The sequence below is a fragment of the Maylandia zebra genome, linkage group LG7 (genome assembly GCF_041146795.1).
Source record: "Maylandia zebra isolate NMK-2024a linkage group LG7, Mzebra_GT3a, whole genome shotgun sequence".
Taxonomy (NCBI): domain Eukaryota; kingdom Metazoa; phylum Chordata; class Actinopteri; order Cichliformes; family Cichlidae; genus Maylandia; species Maylandia zebra.
This window is the reverse complement of record NC_135173.1, coordinates 49960350-49983722: the sequence shown is the minus strand read 5'-3', so window position 1 is coordinate 49983722 and position 23373 is coordinate 49960350. Positions and strand designations below refer to the sequence as shown.

The following is a 23373-nucleotide window of genomic DNA, read 5'->3' as shown; positions in this document are numbered from 1 at the left end:
AGTTTCCAAGTTAAAAGTTTTGTCCGTTTTCAGCCAATAAACAATGGAGTTTATTGGCAGAAATCTAACAGACAAACTAAAAAAATCATTTTTCGTCACTGATTAATAGGAAGAAGGCTGAAAACTGAACTAAGGGCGCGTACATATGAACATCATTTTATAACTCCGTGACCTGTAGTGTGCTAAGAATTGGCATTTTAGCAAGGTAGGAAATGTACTGTAGAGTCTGGATTTTTTGATATAAATGGATAAACTGTTTACAAAAAAGATGTTTTTAGTCATAAAACGGGTCTGAAAAGAACCATCAAGGCATGATATGTAGTGCTGCCACCTTCAGCTAACTGCAGTGCTCTGTCATCCTTTTATGAAGAGATGTTGACATCAATGCAGCCAAGAGAGCATATCAATCTATTCTGTTTGAAAGCATGCATGAAATGCTTATAGATATTATTTTATGCAGATGTTTAGCTATAAAATTGAGTTTGTTTATTTACATGAACTCTTTGTGTTACATTGTTTTCTTTAGTGACATCACCTATAGCATCCTGTTTGAGGCAGTGACCGTGCTGCTGGTATTCTTCTCCTATCAGCTCTTCTACAAAGACATCCTCAGAGATGGAATTATATACCAGCACATCATGAAGGGACGATGGTGAGGAAACACACTCGCTCACACTCCACTGAAGACTACACTTAACTTGAAGTGCCCATATTAACAGAAAAGGTAGAAATGGAAGTGTTTTGTATGTGATTATGTGCTCACAAGCCACTTTATTAGTTATATCAAACTGGTCCCCCTTTTGGCTTGCTTGACCTGCTTGAATTCTTAGTGGCACAAATTAAATCTGGGTACCCTGTGGTCATAAAAGGATGGACATGGTCAGCAACAATCCTCAGGTAGTCGCAGTGTCTCTAGAAAATCTCCCCAACAGCATTGCACCATCAGTACCTTGAACTGATGATGCAAGGCAGGATGGATCCATCCTTTCATGGTGTTTATACCAAATTCTGACCCTACCATCTGAATGCTGCAAAGTTTTTCTTCTGTTATCCAACAATTTTGCGAAGTCCATGCAACATAACCTGACAGGAGTGACCCCCGGTGTGCTCTTCTGCTGCCCCACCTGCTTCAAGGTTCAGCAGGTTGCATGTTCAGAGATGCTCTTCCACAAAATGTTGCAATTTGAGTTACTGTTGCCTTCTTAAAGCAATTTGACCATTCCCCTTAAGGTAGGGGTGTCCAACTCCAAGCCCCAAGGGCCGGTTACCTGCAGGTTTGAGACAGCTGATTTAAAAGGCTAAATGACCTCCTCAACATGTCTTGAAGTTCTCCAGAGGCTGGTAATGAACTCATTATTTGATTCAGGTGTGTTGTTCCAGTGTGATAAAACCTGCAGGCACCGGCCCTTGAGGCCTGGAGTTGGACACCCTGCCTTAAGGCCTTTTGACCCTGTGAACTGCTGCCAACTGCATATTTGCTCTCTTTTTATACCATCTTCTGTAAACCCTTGAGATAGCAGGTTGATTTAAACATGCCTAAATGAGTTACTGTCACATCATTGGCTGGTTTCAGGACATAGTATATATGTCTGTCTTCCTCCCTTCACCTCTAGCCAGTGGCAGCAGATGACTGCCCCTCCCTGAGCTTGGTTCTGCCAGGGGTTTCTTCCTGTGAAAAGAGAGTTTTTCCTTCCCACTGTCACCTAGTGCTTGCATCTGTTTTTTGTTTTTTTTTCTCTCTAATATTGTAGAGTCGTTACCTCATTATAAAACATCCCTTGCGGTGACTGTGATTTGTGGCTATATGCAAATTAAATTGAATATTTTTAATTAATAAGCAGCTGAATAGGTATATCTATTAAAATAGTCACTGAGTGTATCTACATGACTGCGCAGTGCATGTGCAGAACGCCTACAAAGCAGCCAGTTTGGCAAACCTTAAAATAAACAATGAGCTGCTGCTTCAGTCTGCCATTTTTGTTCACTTGCTAGAGTGGCTTGTCTGACTCTAAAACGTCTAAGCAATGAGCAAAAACACCAAATGTTCTGTTGTTGGCTGCAGACCTGCACAAGTCTTCAGGCACATCTGAGAAAACGAGACTCGGTGATTTATTTTTGTTTTTGATGATAATTCCACAGAACAACAGGGTGTTTGCATGCAGCATGGCTAATATCGTTCCACTAGCATTGATGCTTGTCACTGTCCAGAGCTATGGGGAACTTATTGTATTGTATCATTGAAGCTTGAAGATCCTGTTTGGGCAGAGGAATAAATGGTTATAATACATGTAATTGTGACAGGGGAAAAATAGTTGCATTGAAATATTTATGCGGTGGTTAACGGCTTGACTTCTGCAGGATTCACAAGGTGTTAGCCAAGAGCCCTCAGGCTGCTGTGCCATACTATAAGTTGCAGTCCATAACTAATGTTTATGCCAAATCAGCTGATCAATAGATTGCATTTTTTGGGAGGGGAGCTAAAATGTCTGAACCTGTAAATAAATATAATAGGGTTTTTTGTATTTTTTATAAATACAGCCCCATAATATTTTTGTTTTTCAGTCAAATAATCTACTCACATAAAATTAACCTGTTGGTTGTCCTTGTCCCATTTAACTGATACCAAAAGAAGAAAACAAAACTAATTTAGCCAATCACAGCCACAGCAGTGTGAGAGCGAAACATTAGCCTGTTTATTATAATAAATGTTAATGCAAGCCTGTACATGGAAATGGTTTTCTTGAATGTTATTAAATTTAGATAACTGCTGTATTTTGATGCATTTTGTTTGAGTCCAATAGTTGCAGTTTAGACTAACACAACCAAAGCGAGCACTTTGGCTCAGTGGATTGAAGTGATGAAAGGTTTTCAAGTGACAAAACAGCTTTGAAGGCCATCTAATAAGATTTAGTGTTTCCAGAAAGTAAAGCACAAACAGTGATATTAGATCCACAAGAAATTACAGCTTACGTGTAAAGAAGGGAAAACTGACTAAGATTGATGCCCAACATAGACACGTGTAAATGGCGAGCGGGTTGTTAGACGTGGCTGTAGACACGCACCTGCATGCACATATGTGCGTTTTGCTTTCTGCTGCACTGTGAAGAATATGGCGTGATCAGCGACTAGGAAGGTGCTAAGGCTGACTTTGCAAAAGAGCTGATTTTTTTTCCTCTCTCTCTGGAGAAAATCCTCACAATCTGTTCCTATTCTGTTTCTAAAATTAGCATTTCTTGTCTTTAGCAGGTAAGGAACACTTTTAAACATGACCAAATAACCCCAGTGCTTTTATTCTCAGAACTTTTGCGGAAGGCTTCACTTATTATATATCTAATAAAGAAAACTAAAGTGCTAAAGATGAGAGTGATTGTCTCCGTGCCTCCTTATATTATTCAAAACCTTTATTGTTCAGCCCTTCAATTATTCACACATGATCTAATTTTAAAGAATTGAAATAAAGATAAGACCACAACTGTAGGGCTTTATTCTTTATGTGTGCTTTACTTTTAAGGCCTAATCTAAGCAGTGAATATAGAGACAAATGATGAACCCAGTACGAATGCAGCTACTACTCCATACTCTTTGTGATGCAAGAAAAAAGGGAGGATAAAGTCAAATAAAATAACAAGCCCAATTTCCTTTGACTTTTCATATGCGCTGAGGTATAAATGTGCATTTATGTCTCACATTGAGTCCGAATGTCCAGTTTTGTCTTTTTAAAACCGTTATCATCCCTTTTCCACAGCATGTGTTTAACCAGTCGACTGGTGAAGACCCTGCTCTACAACTTCATAAGGCAAGAGAAGTGTCCTCCTCCTTCAACCCACATTTTCGAACCAAAAGCTGAGGGCGGCTTGCTTTATGGTCTGGCGTCAGGGGTGGCAAGTACGAGCACACTCATCAACACACGATAAAAAAAGGGAAAGCTTAATTATTATTGTATTTACTAATCAGATTGCTACCCAGATAAGAAGGCAGATCCCACTTTTTGTGTGTTTATGTTTTTATTGAAATATCTTTATTTTTAATTCGTAGTCAAAGTGTGAATATTTAAACAGTTTACTTTGTACATTTCTGTAAAACTTTGGAACTTTGGTCATTTTCACACCTTTAGTTTGTTTACTTGTAGCTTTTCCCCGTGGTCTGATTTGTTTTCAGATGAATCAAAATGTGTCACTGAAAACTACGTGACAATGTTCAGTCTGCTCACTGGCCACATGTATCTGTGGTGGGGTGCTGTGTTCTGGACTATTGGAGAACTCAGAGAATTTATGTTCAGTTCACGGCTAGTTGCTAGCCTGCACAGACCTTTGCACATCTATGGTACCTTCCCACACTGAGAATACAAAGGATACGAGGCTATGAGAGGTTTTTTAGCTCTACTGTGTTCACACCTACACAAATGAACCCCACCAAGAGGGGAAAACTAATTACTTTGATTTAAACGGACACACTGCAGGTGTGAAAACGCCCTTAGATTACTGTATTATTGCATTAGGGGACTGTGGTGAGCTTTTCAGATGCAGTCACCTGTTTTTTCCTTCCAAATTGTTGCCTAAAATGAAGCAGCGATGTGTCTAGTCACATCCAAAGACTCATATTTTTCCCCGTCTCATATTGTTTCTCACACATACACACACTGCAAAAAAATTCAAATATAATAATTTCTCAATAACATGCCAAATTGAATTCACTGGCTGGTTGGGGTTTTCCTGTGTGAATTTAACTGGGTGCCTACTTTTCTGTCTCCATAACGACTCCTTGTGTTCCTCACCCATTTTTGTCTTTTGTTCTAGTGATGTTGCCACTAGCAACACATCAAAATCAAACTGTTGGATTAACACATCCACACGCCGTAAGATTTATACATTACAGTTATGTTGGGGTGTGGGGGATTTTATAAAATATAAACTGACCCGACGCATCTGAGAAATAAAAGTGAGAGCAACGCTGCTGAAATGAATGACAAAAAAATGAGCGGATTTTTGTTGTGTGCATTTTTAGCTGGTAATGTGCACTGTGTGTGCCTGTTTCAGTGTGAGAACAGGGCCGGGTTTCCCCCACGGATAAACGGTCTTTGTCGGTTGTTGGTGGCAGATTCCTATCAGTGAGCCATCACCATTCAAGCCAGCCTGTCTGTCTGTGGCCAGTGATCAGCTCGATGAGTTATGGTGCCCTGTCCTGTTCTGTAATCCTCTAGAGCCTGTCTGTCTGCAGCCGCCTCCCTTATACACACACACGCAGACCAACAAAGACACAAGCCCTCTTATGCTCAGAGCTCAGAAACAACACTTGTTTTCTTTCTCTGTCTCTGTGTCTCGTATGCATGGAGGCATTTGGCACTGACAGAATATACAAGTGGGTGTTATTCTGAAAACAGTAACTATCAGATGACTTTCTTGAACTTCGTTATACTAGCAAACGTTTGGCTAGTTAGGAGAATTAGACCAGTTTCACAACTGAAGGGCAGTTTGCCCCTCGTGGTTGGGATTGCTCAGCTTGCGAAAACGATTATATAAAGTCATCAGTCGAAAATAACTGATGATATTAAACTAGACTACAACTGTTGAGCCATGCAAAGCTATATTTATGCAAAATAGTGCTCTGAGTTGAATGATGGCATTTATGTTGAGCCGATTTCATTTTATCATCTCAGTCTACTGAACTAAGTAGCACAGAGGACAAAATACAGCTGAGGCAAAGAGCAGTATTATTCATCTGTATTAATGTGGCCGTGTACTAAAGGATGTCACAGAAAGATTTCATGGGTGAGAAGGATACACATGCTTTGTTCCTGTACTTGAGTAGAATCTTCGTCTATCTGCGCTTTACTGGAGCGTTTAGCTTTCTGACCACATTTTACTTTTATTTGTTACATCTGTACTTTCTACTCCTTGCATTTTTGAAACGTGCTCATTACTTTAGGTTTAAGACATTTGAGGAGAGTTATTGTTTCCTGTGAATGAGTGCGTTTCCAACAATAAACCAGTTGGAACCTAATAAAGGAAACAATAACACAATCTTATTGATGTATCCATCACTGAGGGTTATTGTAAAGGAAGAGATCACTCAGGGGGTTAAAGTGACTGCGAACGATCCAAAATGGCGTTTTTGGCGCAGATGTGTGTAAATTGTGGTAATGGTATTTCAGCAAATAGCTAGCACTACAAATGTGGAGAAACATTTTTGAAGTGGAAGGCAATATTTCTAATAGCTCAACAAATATCAGCAAACGCACAAACTGTTTCTGTGCAGTTTTTCCACACAGTGGGTATGCTATTCACAGTTGTTTTATTTCTTAAAGAAAGGAAAGAATGTGTGAGGAGTTCATTTAGAGATGTAACCCCTAAACACACACACAGTTTGGTCTGGACTAGTTATGACCAGTGTTGGTCAAGTTACTTGAAAAAAGTAATCAGTAACTAATTACTGATTACTTCCCCAAAAAAGTAATCCGTTACTTTACTGATTACTTATTTTCAAAAGTAATTAATTACTTAGTTAGTTAGTTACTTTTTAAAAACACGATTTACAACCTGAAGAGGTGATAAAGCGATAGATCTTTCAGCCCAATTCTACTTTTTCTGCATAATCCATCATACAAAATGTAATCAAATGGAAAAGTCTCTTTTTTTTAACTTGTTTTATCAGTTTTAATCTTTTAACTTTATGCATCAAGCAAAAATTTAATTATATGCAACATTCTCTGACTTGAATAAATTAGTTTAACATTTAAACCTATTTTCTGCACATTCCAGCACATAAAATAATATATTTTTTGTGTTTACACTCACTCTTTCAAATAGATGCAAGTAAAACACAGCAGAAAATAAATAAAGTCAAAGACTCAGCTGTCCTGTTGCTCTATTTTCACCTGTAAAGCAGGACTGCGGTAGGCGGAGGTTTACCCTGGTGCAGGTGTGCCGTGGTCAGTGGAAGAATCCGCGAGTTTCTCTGTGAATTTCCCATTACGTCATTTTGCACTCCGTGCTTGCTTGGAAGTTTAGGGTTTTTTTTCTGCTGTAAAAATAAGTTTTCTTCCCACGCACGATGGACGCTAATGTTTTTGTCACATTTTATGGAATCAAACTCAAAGTAAGGTCAGTACTTCCACGCTTTAAACGCTGCACGCTCATACTCTCTCCCACAATCGATATGTGATCCATTGTTGATCTGCACACAGCTGTTGTCACTAACTTATGTCACTGTCACTGTCATGAGACATTCTCGCAAAAAATCACGGTTTTAGTAACGCAGTAACGCAGCGTTCCTACGGGAAAGTAACGGTAATCTAATTACCGTTTTTGCAATAGTAATCCCTTACTTTACTCGTTACTTGAAAAAAGTAATCAGATTACAGTAACGCGTTATGACACTACCTGTTTTGTTTTTTTATACTTGCCATGCCTAAACACTTGAATCGTGGACAGATTTTTTCCAAGAACCAGACACTGACCTTGGCAAAGCAAAGCAGTTCTTGAGTTTCTTTGGCATTTTAATGTCTAAGGGGTAGGATGTCTGTCACACACTCTGCTGTCTCAGTCTGAGCAAGCGTCTGCAGGGGGGATTATCACCCAGACTGGCAACTCAGGAGCTTTTCCTCCCCTCCTCTTCACTCCCCTCCCTCTGCTTCCATAGGAATTCAATTGGTAATTAGCCTCCAGGTGCTGATAATCAAAGGCACTTGTTTAACTGATCAGCTGCAAGTGTGACCACCTCTATAAAAGGAAGAGATCTATCTGCTTGTTCATCTGGACCAAGGAGGAATGAATTCAGCAATGATCTAAGAGAAGCAATTGTCTTTGCCCTTCAATCAGGGAAGGGTTATAAAACTATTTCAGAATAACTGGATTTTTCACAAGTGGAAAACTGTTAAGACAGTTGCCAAACTTCCTAAGAGTGGATGTCCCAGCAAATGTACCCTGAGGTCAGACTGTGCAAGGGCAGAGAAATATTTAAAAAAAAAACAAAAAAAAAAACAACTACATCTCAGACTCTTCAGGACTTAGCAAGTTCATAACAGTCCAACTAGAAGAAGACTTCAGGACTGTCATAAGAACAGTCATATCAGCAGAGCTTAGGTTTGCAAAGTTGCATCTGAACAAACCACAAGACTTCTGTAACAAATTCCCCTGGACAGACAAATCAAAATGGAAATGTTTGGCTATAATGCACAGCACCATGTTTGGTCAAACATCCAGCATATCAACACAAACACCTCACACCAACTGTAAGGCACGGTGGTGGGGGCGTGATGATTTGGGCTTGTTTTGTACCTTGCAGGCATTGAGTCAACCATAAACTCCTCTGCGTACCAAACTATTCTAGATTCAAATGTGAAGCTATCTTTGAAGCTTGGCCCAAATTGGGTCATGCAACAATATAGCACAGCAGCAAAGCTACAGCAGAATGGCTGAAAAAGAAGACAGTAAACATGTTTCAGTGGCCCAGTCAAAGTCCAGACTTCAACCTGATTGAAGTGCTGTGGTGAGACCTTAAGATAGCTGTGCAAAAATGAATGCCCGCAGACCTCAACTGAACTGAAGTAGCACTGTAAAGAAGAGTGTCTCGAAACCCCCCACATTCATGTACGAGACTGATAAAGTCATACACTTTATCATACAAGTTATTGTTGCTAAAGGTGCTTCTACAAGCTACTGAATCATGGAGTGTACTTCTACTTCCACATTCCGTCTTCTGCATTTTTGGCTTTGTTTTTGTTAAATATGTAATGACACAAACAGCTTTCTGATTCTGCAGTTTGTTATCTGCAGTCTACATGATTAATATTGAGTTAGCAGCAGCCACACAGACACGCTATGTGTACGTGTATGTGACATTATTGGCATAGCGCACTTAACAGAAAATGATACATTTCTAGCTTGGACTGGAGACTGCTCTCATTTTGCTATTAGGAGTGGAGGATTTGTTGTGGCAGAACTTTGTATTATCATTATGACGGTTACAAAATCTGTGGAATGTTCTCATATGTCGGATATGTTTATGTTACCATGGTTTTGGATTGCATTTGGATAAATGCGCTTTGAGCATATTTTTTGTGAAGAAGTGTGTTTATTTATCGTCTGCACAACATGTTTCCCCACATGAATTTTTTTAAGATAATCATCAGAGGTTTGACATATCCACATGCGCGCATGTGTGTGTGCGTGCATGTGTTTGTATCAGTGTATCTGCGTGCTTGGCCAAAACATTGGGCTAAAGCCCTGAAGTCATATTTCATTCACTGTTATGCAAGTAAATAAGTAAGTAGCACACTGTGTCTGTCTCTGTTGACCAGTGTCTGTCTGCGCTGTGTTTTTAGCCGTAACTATGTGGAATCCTTTCCAACTCCAGCTCCCTTCTCTAGTGTCTCCACTGAGGTGTTTACATGTTCACGTTGCTCCTGAATTAGAAAAGCAAAAATTTCACTCGTTTCATAGAGATTTGAACTCTTGTATGTTTTTTTGTTTTTTTTAATAAGCCTGCTTCTATTGCTGGAATTACTGCAGCTGAAAAATGACAGTCGTCAGATGTTAAGGAGTACAAGCCAGCTTAATTAGGACTGAAATTTTTAAATATAACTATGTTCACTCCATTACTACAACCTGCATTATGAACTGCATCAGAAGAAATAAAGTGAGAGTCGAGGTCAATATCAATTCATCTAGGTGATCTGGACTTAGAGGGTTTTCAGCCCACCTAATGTTTTGATTTAAATACTCTGTGCGCCAGTATTCGCGTGTCTGATGGCAGTAGTCATTATGCAAGACTAAGGCCAAGTAAAGCAACAGCACCGCATGTTCTGTTGCAGAAACTTGCAGTGTGGTCTGGCTTTGAGTTTCTATAGACTGTGGGTGCACATTGTGAGGAGAAGTGCAGATAATGAAGAGGTTGTTTTGGTAACATGCTCATCCTGCAAGTAAAGTAAGGTTTTCTGGGGGCATGGTTTGCATGTAGCACCTTTCAGCACCCCCCAAGTCCTAAAGCCCAGATTCTCATTTCAGCGTAGTAGCCTCTGTGAGAGAGTGTGTGACCTTCTCTTTTCCTCACTTTCCCCTTCCTCCTCCTGGTGTCCTCCTCCTCCTCTTTTTCCACTGGGCAGCTGGCCAGGTCCTGAGCAGCCTAAGCAGGGTAGCATTATTGGGTTTATGTGGTGGGCAGGCAGACAGGCAGAGGGAACCAGGCCAGATGGCTAACAAACAGCACCCACTAAGGTAAAATAGAGCTGTGTGTGTGTGTGTGTGTGTGTGTGTGTGTGTGTGTGTGTGTGTGTGTGTGTGTGTGTGTGTGTGTGTGTGTGTGTGTGTGTGTGTGTGTGTGTGTGTGTGTGTGTGTGTGCGTGCGTGCGTCAGATATAGTGCAGGAAATGTGGCTGCCAGACCGGTCTCTCTGAAACTGCTGGGCTAGTCACTGTGGTGCCAGTGAAGAGATGTACGGGGCTCCGTCACAGCTTGGCCTTCTCTCGCTTGATCTTGTTTTCTCTCACACTCGCGTCTCTTTCTGGCCAGCAGAAATGAAAGCTTATCATGTGCGTGTGTGTGCGTGTTTGTGTGTAAGGGAGAGACAGAGTGACCAGTGCAAATTATGTAATTCATCTCTCGGGGTTATTTTTTTTTCTTGTTGTTGTCAAAGCACTTTGCTGATGTTCTTTCACCCACATATAAACAAGCTTCGTCCCCTCCTCTATGGAATTGGGTTCACATTCCTAAACACAAACGTTGGAGTAGCTCTTGGCTAGTCATTAGTGAACCAACATGTAAACATAAGGAGAAAAATAAGGGGGGGGAAACGTGTTTGAAAAGCTCCTTTTTCAGAATGCAAAGTCATTTAAGACAAATTAGTTTCAGGCTTCTTCAGTCAGAAACGTTCTTTTTGTCTTGGACGCTTTTGTTTCCCATCAGTCCAAACAGGATACATGAGAATGCCTCTTTAATTTTCTTCAGTTATTTTTTTTATAATATGATGGGATGCCGGCTTAAACAGGCGTCATATCAGGGCTCAGGGCAGCTAATTAACATGGCTCCATGTGTAACTTCAGCCAGACGTTTGTTACGCTCTTCCAGCCTTCGGCTCTAGATGGCAACAGATCTGCTTGGCTTGTTCTTGAGCTCACTAGTTGGATCATTGTGGGCTCACAACTGCACTCTAACACTTGGTTCACGCATTCTGTTTGGCTAGACGTGGAGGAGCCAGAGACTGTCATCTGTGTACCTTGCTGTTCATGTTTCTTGAGCTTTCTCTTGATGCTTGAAAACACCAGCACTTCGCTTGCTCTACAAGAAATTCTCTCATCTCTCTCTCATCACCCAACAAGAAAGAGGGGGGGACAAAAAAACCCTAACCCAGTAGTTCCACTTTCCGTTTGTGCTGTGGCGCCGTCTGTGTTGTTTCAAATTTCAGGTGCTGCAAACCATTGTGCGTGACTCCATTGTGCCTATTTGGCCTTGATTACATCAGTCTGGCTGTGAATACTTTTCTTTTTTCCCCACTGAAGTGTAAATCTGTTTTTAAGGCTGAAAAGGACTCAATTGTCAAATGATTTCTTTGATAAGATTTCCATGTACAAGCTAACTGCTCTTCCAACTGAATCTTACTTCAATTTTCTGTAGAAACAGAGGACTAAAGTTTTCAGTCCAGTCGATCCTCAAATATGATTCATGTTCTTACAATGAATGAAGTTGCTTTTAATTTCTCATGTTTACGTAGTTTCACAGTGACTTTCATTTCAAATACAAGTCGTGGTACACACACGTTTTCTTTTAGACTCCACAGGAAGCTGTAGGAACCCGCTGTACTCTAATCTGATCATCACTGAACAGCAGACACATACTGAATGGCAATATAGTATGCAAAGCAGCTCAATGTTCAGGTGACAGACACCAAAAGCAGATAATCTTACCAAAACACCAGTAATGTTTGCCATTAAACTTCCACATCAACTTAAAAAGATAACGAAGCATCTGGGGTTTGGATTGACTAGTTTCTGTCATTCAGCAAAGCGTTTGTTCATCTATACAAAGCGTCGACCAGCTAATGTCTCTTTTTTCGGGGCTAATCGAGGGCGCTCTGTGGGATTTGGTTCAGTGCTCTTGGAGGGCCGTTTAAACTCTCTGTTGCAGATCTTCCCCTAGCTTTCTCCACATAGAGTTTATGCTATAGACTGGTGTGAATGCAACTCCCTGAGCATGTTCTTTTGTACGTTTAAGCTTGGTTTTCTTGGTTTAAGCTTATGAGTGCTTCTGCCGTGTCTCATCCCCTCTGTGCGAGTACTCTTTGATCCTACTTCAGATGTTCCGTGAATTGAGTTGTATCTTTTCATCGACCTCTCTCTTGTCTGAAGCAACCTTTTCCATTGTTTCACACCATTTTTTGCAGTTATTCTATGTTGTCTAATGTACTGCAGGTCTTTATTAACTCAACTGTGTATGAAAGAAAATACTTTTTTATGCTGTTGTGATGAGTTCAGTTATCTTCTGTGTTCAAGCTAAAGATGCTTGACCTTTACTCTGAGCTCACTTCACTTGTGTTTGCCTTTTTTTTTTTTTGCCTTTTTTCTTTTTTTTTATGAACCAGCTTCAATTTATAGAAATTCATATTTAATATATAAAACCACTCGGCGAGTTACAACTAATCCAGATACTCTTTGTTGCCATTTATAGGAAGTATATCCATGCTTTCTCATATGACAGTATGGTTGGTTGTTTTTTTGTGTGTCTGTTTTTGTTTTTGTTTTTTTATTGGTTTTTATGCATTATGAGCAAAAACAACAACGTATTTATCTGTCTATCTGTACATAAGCTTTCTTGTACCTCTAATTGTGTCTCTAAATTCCACATTTCTTTTCTTACAGTTTTAAATAAAACTTAATAAAAGAGAAAAAACCCTTGGTGAAAAAGATTGTGTCTTGCTCTTTGCAGGCGGTCTGTGGAGTGTCTTCACATTGGGTGGAGCTGGCAGCAGAGCTGGGATAGACCAGGAACATGACCCTTTACCTTTGTCCAATCAGAGTCTTCTGTTACTGCTGGTATTAGCCAATCTGACAGATGGGCCTGAATGGCCCAACCCCTACCGCCAGGCTATTACTTGTTTCAGAAACACACAAGGTAATATGTACTAGATAAACAAGGCGTGTGTAACACAGCATGCGAAAATCAGATTAGACGAACATATCAAGAAAAAAACAGATTTCATTATTTATCTTTTTATTTTCTACGAATCTCTGATTTGAAGAAGTCAAACTGTGTCTGTTCTTTGAATTATCGTGGTTTAGTAGTGACGCACATAGATACTCCGTCAGTTGTAGTGCGTTCGTAAATGATTAAACTTCTTATTTAAGACCTCCATTAGGTTTCTAAGAAACATCAGCCACAGTCTCCATGGAGTTATCCCTCCGAGCTAAAGATGGATTTATGGAGTTGTAAAAAACAAGATAACATGATAAAAATGTGTATTTTACGTAGTAGCTGTATATGTTCTGTGTTATTGTCATGTTGTTATTGAGATTCATATCAGTACGAAAGCTGGATAAATATTAACTGGTAACTTACGGTGAAGGGGTGGCATTAAAAAGGTGTGCTTTTCTTCCCACTGCTCTTTTTCAATATGTAAACTGAATCAGAACAGAGTGATATTGGAGTGCATTATTTTGGTTGTTTTGTTTTTTTCCTAAATGCTTTTCTCTGTATTGCTTACATTCCCAAAGTCAAGAGTGCTACGGCCCACTTCAAATCCTTAAAAATCTTAAACCTTCACTCTAAAGGGATGTATTTCCTTATTTCATTAAAAATTTTACTACTAACACAGGTTAGTTGTTGTAAATTGCTGACAATTGGCAAAGTGTTAAGTCCAATGTGTTACCCACCTGCCACTGGGACACAAACTTCAGTACAAGAGGTGTACATTTAGGTCAGAGTGAAAGTAATATCACAGACTAGCCGCCTCCTCTTAATAGTTTTTATATAAATATATAACTGCACATACTTACAAACAGAATTTTGGTTTTTACTGTTTTCGGTCTGCCTCTTTTTCTGCGCTGTCACACATAATGTTTATGATGTTCCAAAACATATTTGGGACAGTTGTTTGTTTGAGTTATGTGAAAGAAGGCAGTGAATACTAATCCTGATAATATTTACCATTGTCCATGCAGACACATCATCGCTGCCTGTAGAGCAACCTCACACTTTCCAGATCAATTTCAACAGTCTGTACACTGCTCTGTGTGAGCAGCAGCGCTCCGACCAGGCCACGTTACTGCTGTACACCCTGCTTCACCAGAACACCAACATGAGGACGTACGTGCTGTCGAGAACTGACATGGACAATCTGGTGGGTCGGATTGAAGTGAATCTGAATCTGACATTTTGGAAACAAATAACACACTTGCTTAATAAAACACATCATGCAGTCCTTCCACACACACATTCAGTACGGCCGTGAAGTTTCGTCATTCAGGACCGATGCCGTGGCTCGGTGAACAGGCGAGATTAGTGCGGGGATTGCTGTTGATTTTCTGCGTGGGACCGTGCCAGCTGTTCCTTATAAGATAATAAATTCAAAGAAATTTAGTGACTGGAAATCAATCTTTGGCATCTCAGATCAATTTACAAATGATTTAACATGGAAGTAGTATAACTTTTTTTTTGCCTTGTTAGCTAAGACGAGGAACAAACCACAACAGAAGAACTCTATGAGGTTGTTTCCAAGACTTGTTTGGAAATCCTCATAAATTTAATCTTCAGTCACATTTTGAAACTCGTTCAGAAGTAGGGAGGCTACTATTGAGGCTAGGCTCTTTGCTCAACAATGAAGCAATGCTGCGTGACAGTGTAATGAGCTAACAGTGCTACTGCGTATGTTTATTACTAACTGCTAACTTGTTCGCCTCTGGCACTATTAGTAAATTGGGTTAAATAGAATAATGTGAATAACCCCTTTTTGGAATGTGTATACATTATGTTTTATGGTAATTTTGAGCTGTTTAATGGCTTCTTTTCCAAGACTGTTTGGATTTTTGCCCAGTTTTGTATGTGTGGTTTGTCTCTGGTTAGATGATCCATGAAGAATAAGAAGTGTCACTAGAGTTGTTTTTCAGAGCTGTGGCTCACACCTCATCTGTTGGCCAGCTCAAAAGTAAAATGACTTAGTGCCGCCGTAGTCTTGAACATGTCCTTCTTATACAGCCATGGCATGAGAAATCCACACAAAGTCAGAAGCCTTGCAGATGTCAACCCCGAATACATGTTTGACTCCTTTTCTTTTCCCGCTGTTTGTCTCAGGTGTTGCCCATACTCGAGATCCTTTACCACGTAGAGGAAAGAAATTCTCATCACGTCTACATGGCCCTTATCATTCTCCTCATCCTGACAGAGGACGATGCTTTCAACCGGTCCATCCATGAGGTGGTAGGTAGACGCACTTTACGTCTCAGCTGTTAACCGTCTCTCTTGGTGGTAATAGTCAATGATTCCTGACGTTTTTCACCTGGTTCGTCTAACTTCTGTCCCTCTCCATCTCACAGATATTAAAGAACGTCACATGGTACACAGAGAGATCGCTAACAGAGATTTCTCTCGGCAGTTTGCTCATCCTGGTGGTGATTCGCACCATCCAGTTCAACATGACCCGGACAAGGGTAAAATTAACACACGGTGATGAAGACGTTTGTACATTTGTGAAAGAGGCATATGTTACAGTCCTGTGCAAAAGACTTTTTTTTTTTTTTTGAAAAAAAAAAAATTCAATTAATTTTTTTTTTTTTAAATGAGACCCCTGTTCATCGAAGCAAATGAGAGAAAGAGCACAAGGATGTGACATTAATGAGGTGTTATACCGTATACTTTGTATTTCAGATTGTTTCCCTTTGTGAAAATTGTCATGCAAAATGTTTCTCAGTCTAAATGTACTTTCCCTTTCTCTTGATGTCACATTTTACATAGTTGTGCATTCAGAGCTTAGCACATTATTCTCAGTCCCTGAAATGATTATTTGGTGCAGTTTCAATAGCTGACCTTACACTAATTTTTCATCTAATTCCCCAGTGCTGGGGGGGATACAAGGAATCAGAGATCATAATGTCTTTACCCAAAATTAGGCTGTGGTTTACTGAAATATGTATTGCATCATTTTTTCTTACTGTCTGTCATTGCAAATTCAGTCCTAACACAGACCTGATGTTCAGTGCATTCCCAGCTCAGATGATGTAGTGGGCAATAGTTTTCTAGTATTGGTATGTCATCCCAAATGCTGCTTCATATTAAATTTAAAAAAACCAGGCAGTCGTTTTCTATAAGAAGTTTAATCATTTGTTAATATTGTGAAATATATTTTGCCCTAATAAGACTTTATAAGACAGATATTATAGATACATTTTACTGAAACACACACGCTGCCAATTCAGTAAAATCATGCCTGACATACCAAAAGGTAGCTAACACCCAAAGAACAGCTTTGGCTGTGAAAAAGCCAAAGCTGAAGGGCAAACCTTCAAGAAGCCTGAAGAGCTATAAATGAAGACTAGTTAACAAAATTACAAGAAAACTTGCCTGAGGGGGTTCAGGATAAGGTTAATAAGAATAACAAATATTGACTTACAAGCTAATACAAATGTTTTACATAATGTTTTTCCATGTATTCTTGCACATATTGCAGTAAATCGCTGCACTTATTTCCCATTTTCCTGGCAAAACATGAAGCAGTCGGGGTGGGTTTAGACTTTTTCACAGTACTTATTATGTATTTTAACACACATGGCATTTGGCATGATTGGAGTGTTTGAGTTAAAAGCAATTTTCAGTTTGATCTTTATGCCAGTATTGTCTGCTTGCTTGTGTGTGCGTCTTCTCCAGGATAAATACCTGCACACCAACTGTCTCGCTGCACTCGCCAACATGTCAGCACAGTTTCGATGTCTCCACCAGTACGCTGCCCAGCGGATCATAAGGTAAGCAATTAACTAAGGTGTACAAATAATAAAGCAAGTGGGGCATGACAGATGATGAGATGTCTGTAGAATACTTGTATGAGATGATTGAAAAGCAGAAAAAAAGCACGTTCGCACAACACTCAGTAGATTTTTTTTGCAGATTCATGTTGAGGCAGCACATAATATTTGTCATTATAGTAACTTGACAGTAGTTGCAGCAAAAGAGGCTAAAAAAAATAGATTATTTAGTGAGTGGTAAGATTGTGCAAATGACATCGTTATGTAAGAAGGGGGAAATTAAGGGGAAAGTGTTTGGCCCATGTGGAGACAGAAGAAGAGGATGGGGTCCAAACCACACACACAGATACAGATATCAAGTCATTCTTGTCTGTTAACTGCAGACAACAGGAAGGGAATGTTTCCTTCCCTTAAGACGTGCACAGACTCACGCACACTCAAGGATCGTCTTATCTCCCTGCCTGTGTCTCTATCCATATCTGTGACTTTGGTGTTTTGAGTCAGAGAGGAACAGCGTCTCTGTGTTTCTACGTGTCTGTCCAGAAGTGATGTAGAAGAACCGACTCCATGTCTGATGATAATGATAATGGTGATGACTGCGATGGCTCGGGCTGGGCTAAACTGGCTGGCTGCTAGATAAAGGGAATTTCCTGCCAGGAATTTCCTAATGTCAGAGTGGCAGCGCTGAACTCTGCTCCATAATTGACTCTTTGAGAGAATCGCGGCTGGTGCTGTTTATTTTAAGGCGGCAGTGGGTTGATTTGCCCTAACCACAACCCCCACACATCTTTCCTTACTAATTTAACGTTTTCCCTGCTCTCCATCAATATTTCCTTTCTGCCAAATTGTTCCTCTATCCCTGCTCGTGTGTCGGCAGACTCAACAAATGCAATTTAGGTCACTGTAATGCTGCAGGTAATGAGCATCTTCAATCTGCCAGTTGTTTTATAATATTAATCAATTCATTGTTTCGTTTATTAAAAAAATGTACACATGAGATTTAATATTCACAAATAAGAAGCTGGAATTGTGTCTAAATAAACCAGTACAGCTAAATTTGTTGTCATTTTAAAAGCGATCCACGCTCATTTTATTCATATTTTAAATTTGGGGGAAAGGTTTTACTTTTGTCTCTGGTGTGAAAGGTTTGTGGATTGTTATGCAACAAGGTGTGTGCCAGAATGTAACAGAATTTTACAGCACATTGTGTTCTGCCTTCTGGTTGGCTGTAGACCATTGTCAGTCAATCTCGTGCCGAGTCTTCTGTACAGTACAGAATGCGTTCAGCTTGTCAAATTTACATAAGTCTTCCATTGCTAGCCGAAAACATTTTGCACCTTCAAAGGCAACCGCGGGTGCCTTTGCTTTCATTATATGATACTGGACTTATTTTTCTATGAAGGTTTAAACGTGTGGAAAAGTGTGTTCGAGCCTGTCGGAGAAAAGTGTATAAAGTGTGTAGTGAGGGATTTTACGGCCATAAAACATCTATAATAACTGTAAAAAATAAAGTTGGCTACTTTGTGGATTTCACCTATCGCGGGTTATTTTTGGAACGTAACTATCGTGATAAACAAGGCACCACTGTATACCAAATGAGCATCATGTTGTATGAAATAAACAAGTGACTGAGACCATAAAGGCATGAGGAAAATGTTTACTGTGTTTATTTTGAAACCATATGAGCTGATTTTAATAAAGCCCTAAAATAAAATGGTGAAACTATAAATGAGCGTTCCTACATTTCAATTTTAGATTTAGAAAAGAATCCAAGCCTCCAGATGGGTATTTAAAATGAACGCTGTGTCATATATACAAATGTTTAAGCACAATCGAGCACAGTGTGTGTCCATAACGAAACCTCTGCAGTGCTGGGAACAGGACGTCTTTAGGTCTTTAGTGTGTCTGTCATTACTTCGGCCTCATAACTGATTTGGGGATCATGCCAGTACTGTTGAAATCTTTTGTGTCACTGATGAGACAGGCCAGCTTGTGACAGTGTGTTATTGTGGGCACCGTCCCAGGTGGAGCTCACTCGGTGGTCTCTCGTTTAAAATGTGGTGGGAAACGAGCGTAGATAGTACAAGAGGTCCTTGAGTAGTTGTGGCTAATAGAGGCTTTGACTTTAGGTCTGAAGATGATAAGTAGACCTCCGTGTAGCTGCTCACATAGCTCTATTTCACCAATTATCCCGGATAATGAGTGCTAGGGGATTTAGAGTGTGAGTGTGCATGTGTGCGCTGTGCTGTGCTGTGCTGACAGGTGGGTAGTTGTAGCTCCAAGGGCTTATCAGAGCTCTGTTTGTGCCTCTTTAGCTTGTTGATGTCATTGATTTTAATTTATTCAGATTTTTTTTAAAATCTTCTTGATTAACACACAAATTAAAGATTTAGCACCCCTGAGCACCCACAGAGGAGATTACAAAGTTGTAATTACAAGATAAGGTCACTAATACTTTTTTATTTTTTTATTTTTATTTTTTTTAACTTTTTATTTTCACAAATAGTACATAATTACATAACATAATACAGTGTACAATTCAAAACCAAAAAATAAACAAACAGACAAACACACATAAAACAAACAACAAACTGATAACTAAACACAAAAAAACCCAAAAAAAACCAAAAACAAAAAAACAGCTCAGTTCCATTACAGTTTAAACACTCAAGAGAATCCTTGTAACATAATATTAGAAACATCAGGTTCCACATAGTTCAAGTATGGTTCCCACACCTTAAAGAATTGATCTGTTTTTGAATGCAGTATACATGTAAGATATTCCAGTGGCACTAAATCCAACACTACTCTTTGCCAACCTTTAATAGTTGGTACTTTTTCATAAATCCATTGGAGTAGTATATTCTTCCTTGCCGCATAGGTGAGAACACAGTACAATCTCCTATTATTCTTGGATATTAATTGCCGGCTGGGGAGGCCCAGTATGAGAGACAGAGGGTCCATCTCCAATTCACAACCAAAACTAATACTTTTAATAACACTGATAATCAGCAGGATGCCTCTTAAAAAATGCATTTTAGAATATTGTCTCTTTTCAGCTATGAATGAGTTTACTCTTGCATGAGCAGAGCAGTAATGGTTACTCTCTGTGGGTCTGTGCATGCATTGACCCAAACTGTTACTACACCCCAGGTGCAGTCAAGCAGACTGATGTTTGTCTGTGTCGTGCCATCATGCGGTCCCATAACAGCAGCGGTTTAGACAAACGCATAAAATAAGAGGCAGACATGTCAGGCTAAAAGGGGGACGACCATTTCCATGTAGAGATGTACACAAATAAAATGTCGCATTTAGAAAAGAAAACATGAGTTGTGGTTAAATGAATCTCCTGGTAGTTCCCTGATTATAGTGTGATGAAATATGAAATAATATTCATTCATTTTAAAAGACTTCATTTACAAATCAAGCAGGTCTGCTTTTAAATTAATAAACTGTTCTGAATAGAAGTTTCTGTTCTTAGCAGAGGTAATGAAAGGTCATTGTTAAGTATAAAATGCCACTTGAGTTGTTTTGTTATTCATCTGTCACAGGCACACTCATTCCTTTTCCGTGTCTCTGTGTCTCCCCTGCAGTTTGTTTGCTTTGCTTTCCAAAAAGCACAACAAGGTTTTGGAGCAGGCAACACAGTCTCTGAGAGGCAGACAAGGAGAGAGCGCAGCGTTGCCAGACTATGTGAGTAAAACTTACAAACACAAACAGTCAGTCCCAGTCTGCACTAAGTTTAATCATATTTGCCAAATTATGTCTCTGCTTGGACTGTGAATAGTAATTAGATGTGGGCATCCGTGGCAGTTTAGCTGAGTTGATCGGTTTGCGTTTAAAGCAGCATATTTGCATCCTTTAGTTTTAAAAAACAGCTGATTTTTATTTTGTTTTTTTCAAGTCAATGATAAATAAGTCTTTCCAAAGGACGCAAGTTATCTATTTTTTAAAGAAATTTAGAAAATAGGCAATCACCGGTTGCTATGTAACTGTGTGTAGTCCTTAACTGGTTGGTGAGGGGATGCCGGTGGAAGTTGCTAAGTGAAACTGGTTGTAAAGAGTTATGCAGTGCTGCAGCAGTAAAGAACATGTCAACGTGTCTGCAAACGCTTGGCGACTGCTTGCTAAGTGGTAGTGAAACTGTGAAAAGTGTGACACAAAATGGGGACTGTTCATCTTCAAAGTAAAACTTGAATTTATTGAAACGTGGAACCAGGAACCAGGCAGAGAGCTTTTACTGCAGTGGTGAATATTCTCCTTAGACTGAGGGCTTAGCATGGATGCGCTAAACATCCATAAATTACTCCTGATGCCCATAAAACCAAAGGATGGCATTTCTTTTACTCTATGGTTGTTCCGCGCATTAAAGGAACACAATAATAATATGTTAATTATTTCTTGGTTATTGCCCAAGCTGGCTGTTTTAGCCTGCAGAGATGAGTGGTCCTCATTTTCTCATTTAAATCTTGGCAAGAAAGCAAATAAGTGTTAACAAATGGACTGTTATGTTCTGATCAGTCCGATTAATCATCAAAATGACTCCACTGACCGTTTGATCTTAACATTCAATAATGGTGAAAAATGAGCATTATCATAGCCTTTGAGTTTTAATAATTACGTTTTAAATGAATACAAACAAGAGCATTGGCTACTTCTACACTTGAGTTGGTTTTATTTGATGTATTTCTGTGTTCCAGATTTTATTTTTTTATTTTAATTTTTTTTGTCTAATTCCACCTGATGTTTTTGAGGCGTTGAACATTTATAAAACAACGTAGACACGACTGGTTAAAAATAAAGAATGATTTGGCATAATCCAGCACCATAAAGCAACTTTACAGTTTCTGTGGAACAAAGCGAAAAGAAAGGCAGTAACTAGCTAGCTAGTTATTTTGCACATTATTCTTTTGACAGAAAAACAACAAAACAGACAGTTTAAAAAAATTAAATACGGTATTGACTGACAGCAAATTTGTCTTTTTAAATATGTTGATATGACAGTCACACCTGACAAGAGCATTTTGTTGGCTATTGACAAACATATGTCGTCTGTATTTGCACGTAGACGCCGCTGCCCTCGGGTATGTTTGTCTGCCTTTTGGTCTGGCTGTCTCATTAGATTTGCTTGGTCCTAGATAAGCGTGCGTATGCAAACACATTTGTGTGTGTGTGTGTGTGTGTGTTTGTTAGTGCGAGTTTGGACAAGGTCCCCATAAATACCCTAAGGTGTTGAGGAAACATGAGCGTATGTGAGTGCTTCTTCAACCGTGTAGTGACTGTCTGATGAGGCCCCTTTACAAGCAGACATCTACAGTATGTAACACACATGTATAAAGCATAATTATCCACCCTTGTTTGGATGCCTCCTTCCTTCAGGGTCTATTGTAATGCTCTTTTTTTATTTACAAACATGCATAAGTGGACATTTTATATGACTGAAAATCAAATGGAGAAATAAAGAGATCGGTTTGCCACGATTGCATTTTCTTAAAAAAAGAAAAAAATTGTGAGTACAGCGGTTATGAGAAAATGGCCTTAAAGTTAATATAATAGAAGCGAAAAATTCAAAAAAGTCAAAGACATGCTCATGCATGGGAGTACGAGGTCAAAAAATAAGGTCATCTACACAACAGCACTCTTTTGATAGAGACTCACTTTAGTGCTCAAGGGTACATGGCAGATTTTCAGCTCGATTATTTCATGGGAATTTTGAATGAGTGTTTTCCTTGAAGTGTCTGACACATTCTCTGGGTCATAGACTTTAAAGACAGAACTGGTCAGCTTTTCTGATATTGTCGTTATCCTTGAGCTTAGACTATACTAACTGGCTGTGGCATTGGTTCCCATGTCTACTATCCACGTCTCCGTGTCCACACAGTGTGCTGTAACGAAAGGGAACATGTTGTATATTTGGACACACACACATATATATACACACTCGAGGTGAGACATAAGTCGAGTGAAATTTTGTCTTGAGCACAAGCTCGAACAAAACTACACAATTAGCCTTCCCCTTGTTTTGAGTGGTGAATATCTTAGTCATAGGTGTTTTTGAGCAGTGGAGGAGATTTGTTGGAAAGAAGGGCTTTCCAGCCTGCTGTTGTCTTACATCTCTCTTTCACCTTCAAGTAGCACAGGTGAAATTGAAAAGCAGATGTTTGACAATGTGTTTTCAGAAATTAAAGCAACTTTAGTAGCGTCTGTTTATTTATTTCTTCACATATTGCCATGTAACTTTGGATATGTGCCACACTGAGTATTGTCTACTTATCAGACGGAAGCTCCATGGGCTGTCTTTTGACAAACATATGCCAAGTAATAGTGTATGGCTTACCATGTTCTTATTTTCAGACTCCTTGGCTTGTTGTTTCCCTCCAAAATGTTGGCATTTGTGAGTAAGATTTAAAGTGTTGGATTGAGTGTGCTAT

At 39.4% G+C, this 23373-nt stretch overlaps 1 protein-coding gene across 3 annotated transcripts in view; it reads left to right on the top strand.

Moving 5' to 3' along the window:
* The window catches only part of dym (dymeclin), a 62333-nt gene that overhangs the window by 11372 nt on the left and 27588 nt on the right, over positions 1-23373 (top strand). For all 3 annotated transcript variants that reach the window (XM_076886580.1, XM_076886577.1, XM_012918830.4), the window contains exons 7-14: positions 527-652; positions 3746-3885; positions 12918-13103; positions 14150-14328; positions 15279-15404; positions 15521-15634; positions 16848-16942; positions 20536-20635. In XM_076886580.1, the coding sequence (XP_076742695.1) occupies positions 527-652; positions 3746-3885; positions 12918-13103; positions 14150-14328; positions 15279-15404; positions 15521-15634; positions 16848-16942; positions 20536-20635 (1066 nt within the window). The remainder of the gene's footprint in view (positions 1-526; positions 653-3745; positions 3886-12917; positions 13104-14149; positions 14329-15278; positions 15405-15520; positions 15635-16847; positions 16943-20535; positions 20636-23373) is intronic.